The 11575-nt window shown below is 35.7% G+C and overlaps 1 protein-coding gene across 3 annotated transcripts in view; it reads right to left on the reverse strand.

The window, feature by feature from the left end:
* LOC137919969 (AMP deaminase 2-like) overlaps nt 1–10881 on the reverse strand; it is a 72363-nt gene extending 61482 nt beyond the window's left edge. The window contains exon 1 of one of the 3 annotated variants that reach the window (XM_068763200.1): nt 10687–10881. In XM_068763200.1, the coding sequence (XP_068619301.1) occupies nt 10687–10798 (112 nt within the window). In that variant the 5' untranslated portion in view covers nt 10799–10881. The remainder of the gene's footprint in view (nt 1–10686) is intronic. The other 2 variants (XM_068763199.1, XM_068763203.1) reach the window with 2 other exon arrangements.
* Between the last annotated feature and the right edge of the window lie 694 nt (nt 10882–11575).

An 11575-nucleotide genomic window follows, 5' to 3' on the forward strand; every position in this document is an offset into this window, starting at 1 on the left:
TAAATAAATGGTATAAAATTAATAATGTTTGCGTATGGAACTAAAAAGCCGCAGGTTGCCGACCTCTGATCTAATGTCTTATTAGACAACTAACGAATAGAATATCATTATTTATCTTTTATTACTAGAATTGTTTCTTGGAACTATTCTCTGTTCAGAAATGTAAGTTGTTATGACAAATAAATAATCCTTGGAATTGTTACGTATCAAGATAGGGCTCAAATTAAAATGCCACCTATACTTAACATATTCCATGCCATGTGTAAATATTATTCCAATTTATTTATTGGCAGAGTTACATTATTTTTGTTTTTAACTGTTTACATTGTTCAATTTTCTTTTTAAAGAGTAGTATTTTCGTGACCCTGGAACCTATCTTCGTTCTTTACATGGTTCGCTATAGAAAATCTTAATTCACTTTGCGGCGTTTCAATTTGCGTCGTGTTTTTTTTAGAACGTATCCACGACGTAAAGTGAGGTATTGGTGTATTACCTCATTATACGATATTCAACTCATTAACTAAGCGAATTAGTTATGGCGCTGTAGCGATTAAATGCCTATACTACAGAACGGACGACCTTGAGCGCTTGTAACAAATCGACTCGCGCTTTCTACACCGTAAACAAAACATTGACGTCGCCGGCGATGTAAATATAGTACTTGCTCGGGTCGGAGGCTGAAAAAACTGTAACGAACCTCTCAAAGGAATTTAGACTCTATTTGCAATAAAATAAAGACTAGATTAGTACAAAACAAAGACATTCAACGCTGTACATATGTTTTACATATACTTAAATTACAGACTTTCACTTGACGATAATGTGTACTTTTTTTATCTGTATTATTAGTTCAGAGTTTTATACCTCTTAGGACATTTCAAATAATTAATGTTCAAAATTAAACAGTTCAACAATCACTTTGGAGGCAAGACGATAATGTACAAAACAATCTATTCGCAATTACTTATATTTAATCTTATTCGATTCATGGCAAATTCAATCAAAAGAGTATATTTACTTAAAACCAATGATTTCTTTTCGTCGAAAGAATTCAAAGACTGTGTCAATTTATTACGTAATTACAAAGGTTTACAATAATTCACGAATAAGTTACTTACCTTATCATTATCTGTACTCTAAAATATTTAATTAATACAATATATAATAAGTAACCTTCGCGAAATTGATTATTTACGAACGCAGCCGAGGACTCGCATTTATTCCCAGTTTTCCCGCCGGAAAAGCTGTCACACGTATTTTTTTTTCACACGAATGTCACTTGTTATTCGTCTGCGTTAGATGACTTGTCGTTCGAATGTTTGGACAACGACTGAACTAAACGCTGGCACGATCACAACGGAATGCTATTGTGTTTCGTGCAATCACTGTGACGTCACGGATGTATAGGATATCGGTGTTGTTCGGATATTCCCACATCGATTCTTGTGATTAAATTGAAGTAAAGTAAAACTTAAATAAATATTGTATATGTAAGGAACTGTGTGTATTGCCAGAGATAACATATATATCAGAAACGTGGTCGTTAACGATAGGCCTTCTAAGAAGATTTAGGGTCACCCCAGGAGCAATGGAAAGGTCTCGAAACTACGCTTCAAGACATGTTAAGATAGAAATGAGATTTGTAGAACTAAAGTCACAGAGAAGTCGTCGTGGACTGTCGACATTAGATCGCGGAAAGTGCAAAGCCAGTCATTGTGGCAATGTTTATGGGAGATCTATCTTTGCAGCAAGTGTTTCTATAGGCTGACATAAAGTAATGAAACTTAAAAAAATTTATTAGAGGTTTGTGTATTGGCATGAGAAGATACGTAATTAACAGTCCAAGATACCAGAAAAGTGATTTATTTAATTCTACTGGTATGTAAAAGTAATTATCGCAATATACTTTGCATAACCTTTTGAAATATTCCTAACGAATCTTTGGCATTTATTCTTCCCATTGAAAAAAAAATACCGAATATAAAAAATGTATCTGTTTAAATTCTAGTATGTATAAGGAAATTATATTTGGAACAATTCAAATATTAGAATGGAATGTAATGTTTAAATTATTTCTTTTCTTCCGACATAGACGAAGAAGGCTCGGTAAAAAAAAATTGACAGCTCCGTAGAGTCAGGTTATATAGCTGAGAGTGGGGATCTCTACCAAAGCGTTCAAAGTTAAGTCAAGAAAGACCAACATATGCCCCAAACGCAGATAGGCGTTGCTTTGAATGGAATATATCTATATTAGATTGGCGCAGGACGGTGTGAGCATATCTGACTTTTGCAGCTTCGTCTCAGTGCTCGTGGATCCGGATTTGCCGAGATAGTAATTAAAAAAAACTACGTCTAATATAAAGCCTGACTGATTTGGTAACGACTAATTAATATATATATATATATATATATATATGTGTGTGTATGTATATGTACTACTCTCTTCTATGTCACTCATATCCCTCCAAAGATTGTCTGGTAGAGATCGCTTGGAGCGATAAGACCGCCTCTTGTATCTCCATATGAATTGTTCCTTTTTTCTCTATTTATTGTCAAATGTGTACAAAAAGTATGAATAAATGAATTTCTATTTCAGATGTCGAAGAAAGGCGTGAACATCTTCTCCGATAACCTTTAGACGAGGGAGAGGAAGAATGAATCACAATAGCCTTTCTGGCTTTAACAGTACGCGGCGATAAATATCGCACATCGACCTTTGGAAAGAGACAATCGGCTAATATCGGCTTCGTAGGGCACTATCTCTGTCCCACACTACCTATGTGACGTTTTGTCAGTTGTGCGACAGACATAACGCTCTACGAAGCAAAATTAGCCGATTCTCTCTTTCCAAAGGTCGAAGAGCAATATTTATCGCCGGATACTGTACAGCTTCATCGAACTCACGGCTATCGAATCCAAAACTCATTGTATTGTATTGTTTCATGTGAAGTTTATGCTGTTACCCTTGCGGCTTTTACAGCTTCATTGGAAACGAGTTCACGGAACGGAGGGGTCCGTGAACTATATACGAAACTCATGAATTAATTAGATTATTCGTGTATCAGGCAGCTTACAAACGATAGCGCGTTGTAAAATGCAACTAGCGCCATCTAGTCCAGAATATAGGAACTTCATACGGCGTGTATTGAAATTCTTTATTACGCCAGCTATTTATAGCGCATTAGCAGCTGTTTCAAACCTCATACATATCCAGGTATAAGCCAGTTTTGAAACTCTTGACACGATGACAGGTTACTAAGTAAGACAAATTAAGATATACTGAAGATATATATTGAAGTGTGACAGGTGACAATAAATCGTGTTTTATTTATATAATATCCTATAAATATACAGACATTTGAGTAGTGGTATCCCAGTGGTGGAGAACTGAGACTTGCGACCGTAGTTCGTGGGTTCGAGTTCTGAGATACAATCTGCCTGATTGCCACAGCTCACAAATAAATTTCCAAATGATGGGCAGCAGTCTGCATACTAAAATACGATCACCAACCCGCCTACCATGCGTGGTGATTATTGTGTATTCCCCAATAAATAAATATCTTTTGGGGAAAAACCTATGCTTTGCTGTGAATCTATGGGTGAAGCGACAGCGATACGTTTGAACTCTCATTTTTCTCTATTCGCATCTTCTAACTTACTGTTATTCTTAGATCGTCATATTTTATATATGTATCTCTATTGTTAGCCTATATTTACTGTTGTATGACAGCCTGCAGTTACTGCTGAATGTTAGCTTATATATACTGCTGAATATCAGCCTGCGTATACTGATGGAAGGTTCATTAATTCATTCATGTCAGCTGATAGCCCACTGCAAGGCCAGCGACTTCTTTTTGCGTTGACCACATCCTGAGACTTCCTGATCTTGATTATGTGGTCGGTCTACCTAGAAAGGGGCATACGTATGCCGCGTCTACCGGCACGTGGTTGCCACTCGAGAATCTTCTGACCCCAACGGCATTTGGCTGCACGAGCGATTTGCCCCACCCAATACTACTATGAAAAAGCAATTCTTCGAGCTATTTCAGTATCCCTGGATCTTGCAGCGAAAATATGAGTTTCTCCTTCTTTCTGACCACCGACTTAGTAATTAAAAAAGAATGGCATATACATAATAATAATAATACACATAAATAGATGACATTTTTTTTTTCATAGAAATCCAAGATGGCGGCTGTTTGCACATCATCTTTTAAATCCTAGACTTGAAGATATCAAGTTGGACGCTCGCGAATTCCTGAAACCGTTCAGGTATTTTAAGGTAAAAATACACCATTTTTTCTACAAGTGGTGGCTTTAAGTTGGGGTAAAATAAAATAGAAATAACATGTTCACATTATGTTTACGTATTTTATTATTTCGGAAAATTAAAACTACATAATACACACCATTAAACATATTGTTAAAATGAAACATTGTAATAAAAAAAATTCTAATTCTCAGTTACTTGCACTTCACTATCTGTGCTTTTGAAATTGGTATATTATAAAAAGAAGCAAATGATACTTGTTTTAACAGCTCTTAATAGATACCGGACTGTTTGTATTTCGTGCGACAAAGATGACGCTCTACGAAGTCCAAGTTGGCCGATTGTCTCTTTCCAAAAGTCGATGTGCTATATTTATCACCGGGTACTGTAGAACTTTTTACATATGACTATAAACTAAATGTTTTATCGCGCTCTTACAAAAATTGTTGCTTTAAGAAATATTTCGTTTATTTAATTGAATCAGGCGTTACCTTGCGGAAGTCCATCCTAAGTAAGAAAAGGACCAATATTTTTCCACTTCCGCACATGCAGTGGTAGTCGTGCAACAAAGTGCACCGCCCGCCAGCCCGCTGATAAATGCATATGCGGCAAACAATGCGAATCACACAACCGCCACCGCCAAATTACTCAACACGTGTTTCACCCCTCCACGGGGCATCTTCAGGAGTTATGTTACACCAACTCTGTGTTTGGCACTAATCAGTGTAATTATTGGTCCTTTACTTACTAAATATTTCATTACTCGGAGTTCATTGGGTAAGTTCTGAAGACGCAGACGAGTGAAAAAAGTTTGAAATTTTTATTTTTCATATATATAATTATAAATATCAACTCTAGGATATTCACAGTTGCATAATCGTCTCTTCTGTAGACATCCAATATATGAAGGCGTTATAAAAATACAAAATAACGGGCCTCTCTGTCCCGATTTAACAGTATTCTACAAGGTTACCCTAGCGATTAGCACAGATTATCCGCGATAAAAAATAAATATTTAATGCCGATAACATCAGCGCTAGGTTACCCCGACTATTTGAATAGGGGATAAGAAATTAAATCATGCTATTTAAAAGCGTATTTAGCAGGGAATAGATTACGACCTAGGAACTAGGTCTCTCATTCTAAGCATTTAGCCCGGGTTCACTATAATAGAGGATACGGTATCCCCAGCCTCTCGTAAGAGGCGTTTAAATGACCATCGGGTTCACGGACGTTTACGGTGGGGGCCTGTGTCTTCCACTCAATGCAAACCAGAGAAGGACAGCAATGTGAACTGACACAGCTGGTCTCTGGGATGTCCCTTAGGAAATCCGCTAGCCCATACAAAAGTATCGAAGACGACCACCGAGGAAGTTTAAGTAGGTAGGAATCCCTCATAACCCTGTCCTTGCTATAGAAGGCAGGGTATATCGTATCCATTCAGAAGATTTCTCTTTAGATAACAATAAAAGTACTCTGTGGCAACTGCCAGTTGCCCATGAGATCAGGCAGCCCCACCACAGGTACGGAACACGACCAATGAAAGATTTTAGTATGTCCTACCCACTAAAATCCCACATAACCCTGTTCTTTCCCCAAAAGGCAGGGTATCTTGTGTCCATATAAAAAAATTTCTTCCCCCCATACCAGTATTTCTGTACGGGATCGAATCCAAAATGAAGATATCGGTAGACCAAAGAAAGTAAACAATATAGTCCAGCGGATTAGCCATGCATATGCATAACATGTGCCAAACACAGAGTGTGAACACGGCGGGCTGGCGGGCGGTACATTTATTGCGCGACTACCACTGCATGTGCGGAAGTGGCTAAATATTGGTCCTTTTCTTACTTTACAAGGTGTTTATTAGTTTTATTCTAATACCATATCCGAAGTCACAACTACCCCCTCTTAATGTCTCCGCGGTTGACCGGCCTTCGGCTACAAAGGCCTGTGGCTTATCTTATCAGATTGTACGAGGTGTTGCTATCCGTATGCGATAACGTAATCTTTTTTCATTTAAATATTTGATTAACTTTAAGACGTTCTTTTTTCAAATACGCCGTACACGCATTTTATAATCAGCCAGTAAAACCATTTTTTGAATAATAATTTCACATCGCTCTACTGTGAACATAAGCGAGATATCAAAAATACAATGTTACATAGACCTTCTAAAGGTCCAAGATTAGATCAAGTACACCCATGTTTAGACGAGAAACAGCTAATTTAGAATGATACAAACCGCCTAGATTCTTTGAATAGTGATTGTCAGGTACAAAAGTGGTAAAATGTTTTGACTTCAAACCACGACGCATCACCTGTCCACAAAACATAAAGAGAATTTCAAGATAAAACACAACTTTATATGTAAAGTTGCGTCTGTTCGTGTTAGTAAAACAAAAGCCATGTCCATGTTAATCAACCTTAAGAAACCTAAAGACCTCTCTTCTGTAATACGAACTAATAGGACAATCTTAACCCTTACGATAATGTAGGTATATATATGTCCCATCAAACATATGGACTGTTGGGACATAACGTCCCACTGAATTGTGATGAGGTACTGCTACGTCAAATTTATAAGCAGTTTGGTTTGAATGGTCCCAATTTAGTCCTTACACTCCTTAAATCTTAGTGAAGATTATATGTTCATTGCTAATTGGCATAAATTTGTACATTCACACGCCTGAAGTAAGAATTAAATATAATTTCAATTTTAGTCCTGACACACTATTGTACTGCAGTATCGAAAGGGTTAGAGCGTGAAAAACTTTCTGAATATGTAGTTACCGCTAATCCAGGTGGCTTCAAGAGCTTCATCAGAATTGAATTAGCGGAAATAAAGAGTCCCAAAAATTACCAAAATGTATTGACCCGATTGTACTCCAGTTGAAGGATGACGATCGCACGAAGGTAGCAGACTGTACACGCCTAAGTTTAGTGTGGTGACTGTACGTGTACCACTTGGAGGCCAGAAGTACTCGGCGGTCCAAGATGGGATACAGGTCGTACCACGAATCGACATAGCCGTGCCCCGAGATATGGGCGGGCAGCTTTCAAGCAAAGAGAATTTTTAAATGTGATGCCTGATTCTGTTGCATCGTACGTATGTTTGTGTGCTATCATGAGTACTATCTAACATCATATTATCTTATACCTCTTACCTTAAATCTAGATTTCTTTTCTTACGTCACTCACAGAATTTGCTTAGATCATCATAAAACTCGGGATTGACTATGTCTGCTTATTCTTTAAACTGGTTAGCATTTAAAAAAATGGTAAATGAGCACTTCCTTCGCCTCTAAAATAGGATGTTGTGTAGCATCTCCTAATTATTCGCATTTATGTAGTAACTTTCCTATTCTGTGGTTGGCACTAATCGGTGAAAAATTAATACTGAGGATGCCCCGCGGAGAAGCAGTTTATATTTATAAATCTGTAATAGATTCAGGCGTTACTTTGCGGAAGTCCATTCTAAGTAAGAAAAGGCCTAATATATAACTACTTCCGCTATGTAGCAGTAGTCGTGCAATGAAGTGCACCGCCCGCCAAACACCGAGTAATAATTGGTGTAACATTACTCCTGAGGATGCCCCGTGGAGGGGTGAAACAAGTGTTGAGTGATTTAATGGTGGTAGTTGTGTAATTCATATTGTTTGCTGCATGCGCATTTATCAGCGGGCTGGCGGGCGGAGCACTTTATTGCACGACTACTGCTGCATAGCGGAAGTAGCTATATACTAGTCCCTTTCTCTCGTGTATATATTTGTATTGGAATGTTTGTATATATGTATGTATTTGTATGTATGTAAACCCTAAACTGCCTTCATTTCTGTCATCTCTATCCAAAGGTTGTTTGGTAGAGATCACCTTGAGCGATAAGACCGCCTCTGGTACCGTATGAATTGTTTTTTTCTCCTCTATTTGTTGTCTATGGTGTACAAAAAGGTGTTAATAAATGTATATTATATACGAGAAAAATAGTGGAAGAAGAAACTCTAGCATCGCTTCTATCTTTTAATATAGGGGTTTGGCGTCCCGTGAAATACAATGCGATCTTTCAGTGTAAAATCGTTGAATCTTTATGAATTACAAAAACCAACAGATATCAGATGGAGGTAAATAGAACAATCAAGTTCTAGTATAAACACGGTTAAGTTATATGACTGAATTCGACTCCGAACTGAACATAACACTTCCATAATTCATATCCAATTACATATACTGTTTACAAAAGAAATATTATCTACTTGTAATTTAAAAAAAAAAACATATATTTATAATAACTTCGATTTTTAAGTTTAAGAAAATATCTGATTTCTTTTAATTCCATAATAATATGACAGGTAACATTTTTCATCATAAATCCGAAGCTATTTAATGTAATGTGATCAGATTTAAGTCCTGTGGCAATTCTTTGAAGAATTGAGCGAGATGCATTATTTTTTGTGTCATTTTATACCGTAAACAGTCGTACCTATTTCCGCCATTAACTGTTCCCAAGTCGATCGACTTTCTTATTTCCTGCTATTACAACATGAGAAGGTAGAAAAAAAAGCTGTAAAAGAGGGTAGAACAAGGTCTCTACCGTTTTAGGGTACAAGCATATAAATACAAATTAAAAAAAAGATGCCCACTGTGTCAACATGTGTTCACAGTAAGAAAAGGCCTAATATATAGCTACTTCCGCTATGTAGCAGTAGTCGTGCAATGAAGTGCACCGCCCGCCAGCCCGCTGATAAATGCGCATTCGGCAAACAATGCGAAACACAACAACCACCGCTAATTCACTCAACACATGTTTCACCCCTCCACGGGGCATCTTCAGGAGTAATGTTTCACCGATTAGTACTCGGTGTTTGTCGGGCTTTGTACTTCATTGCACGACTACTGCTACATAGCGGAAGTAGCTATATATTAGTCCTTTTATTACTTAGGATGGACTTCCGCAAAGTAACGTCTGAATCTTTTAGAGATTTATAAATATAAACTGCTTCTCCACGGGGCATCCTCAGGAGTAATGTTTCACCGATTAGTACTCGGTGTTTGTCGGGCGGTGCACTTCATTGCACGACTACTGCTACATAGCGGAAGTAGCTATACATATATTAGTCCTTTTCTTACTTAGGATGGAATTCCACAAAGTAACGCCTGAATCTATTAGATATGTGTTCACAGCTGTGAGTGTCACTATAGCATTGTTGGTACAATATTATTTAACTTAACAGAAATCTTTCAATATTTTTTTATATCTACCCATTATATTTGTTCCATAGCACTGCGTCAATGGCATTTGACGCTGCGAAATAAGTCGGCTAGTAAAATTACAAGGCAATCTAAACATATATCGTATCATTTTACGCATATGCAGTGCTATGCAGATATTATGAATATGTCTTTATTACTAAAATAAAATAATCTGTACTACTGCGATCTTAATTTTCATCGATTTTATCATTTTAAGTTACATCACTGCGTAAAATCCTAAACTTTTATCAATTATTCCTAATACGCATGCAATATAATAATACTAGACATTAATCGCGCTATCATTCATTTCATTTATAATTAGATACATTATTTCACCGGACATAGCGTGAAAATTTAAAATACATTTATTCACGTAAACATTTACATGCACTTTACAATCTTTGAATCGATTATTCTAAAATATCTGCTGAGAAAAGTCGCCCAGAAACTAGACAGTTGTATTTTTTAAAATAAAATATAACAATTTTTCATACATACATTATATCAACCATGTTAATGAATTATCATATCAAAATATAGACATTTAGATGTATTAAAAGGTTAAGATAACGTATTTTAAAATTTAGATTAAAAACTGAAAAAAAAATCTATGATATTTTACGGAACATTATTATATATGCGTACATACACTTACGCCTATAAATTATTTATTAACTTTTTTGAATGTAATGAAACTGTATCAAAAATTAATCATAAACTATATTATATACGATATACAAGATAATTTAGATAATGACTCAATAAAACTGTTAAATATACAAATTTGTACTATCATATATCTAATAAATCTAATCTATATTATTTGTAATTTAAAAACTTTGCTTCCAACCACATCATGCCAACAGCTGGATTTAACACTATCATAAAGATTATGAGACCTAAAAGTAAATAAACTGTTATTTTACTTATTAAAATTCCCAGAAATATGTAATTAGAAACACCTTATTCGACCGAATTAAAATTGCGATTCATTTTTAAACTTATGTGTACTAGTATTGGGATATTTTAAAGCCTTTCATATAAAACAAATTAGTTATAAAATTTCGTAAATGTGTATGTTTTACCCAAATTTGGGAATAACATCGCGATATATTTATGAAGAAACTGAAAACCCATAAACAAGGTAAACAAACATAACTAACCTACGCGTTTGTTGAGATGCGGTGTGCTGCGACCAGTATCGTCATCTTCTTCCACATCCACGTCGAAGGAGAAGGGAAAATTCTTAGTGGAGCCTACAAAACCGGCCGCCATGGTTTATGAAATAATTTACAACATTACACCGTAAACAAAATGCACTGTCACCATCGCTGCGTATCGAGCGAAACTGGCGAATGGAACGGAATGGAATAGCATGGAACCCCGCTCCGCAGCGCCTTCGTTCATGTGTCACTCAATAGAGACATATACTTTTGAATCAAATAGAAATTATTTAATTATTTAAAATTACCGTACACAACTTCCATGCGTTATATATAAATGTACATATGCATATAATAATCATTAATATGATGTATAGATTGTTTGAGATAAAGATAAACATAAAACATAAACCTGTGTTTTATTCACCAGTGTTAATGTAAATATTTCAACTAAACTCTGCAAAGAAATTAAAGAGACATGAGATTGGTATTTATCATCCATTGTAAAGAAAATGTTATGTTAAAGTGCGTTCTTTCTTTTAAAACGTAATTTTTATTTTATTTATTTAAAACTACAAAAGGTCTATGTAATTATGTTACAGCGGACAGCGTTTTTATTTTTTATCTGCGACTTGCGCATTTTGTATAATACTTCTACATTTATATTATATAATAAATTTAAATACAAAAGTACGAATTGTTATGTAATATATATAACAAAAATTAATCTTAAATAAACTTTTAAATAAGTGTTAATGCAAAATACAAATATATTTATACGTTAATGCGTGTGTGGGAGGACACGGAAACCCATCACGAGTATTTTCCTGAGAATACTATGAAGAATCTTTGATAAAAGAGCGGTGATAACTTGGAAAAACTTTTGAAG

The sequence above is a fragment of the Battus philenor genome, unplaced genomic scaffold, assembly GCF_028537555.1.
Source record: "Battus philenor isolate CCGP_79_NKW_IND1 unplaced genomic scaffold, ilBatPhil1.0.hap1 SCAF_17, whole genome shotgun sequence".
Taxonomy (NCBI): Eukaryota; Metazoa; Arthropoda; class Insecta; order Lepidoptera; family Papilionidae; genus Battus; species Battus philenor.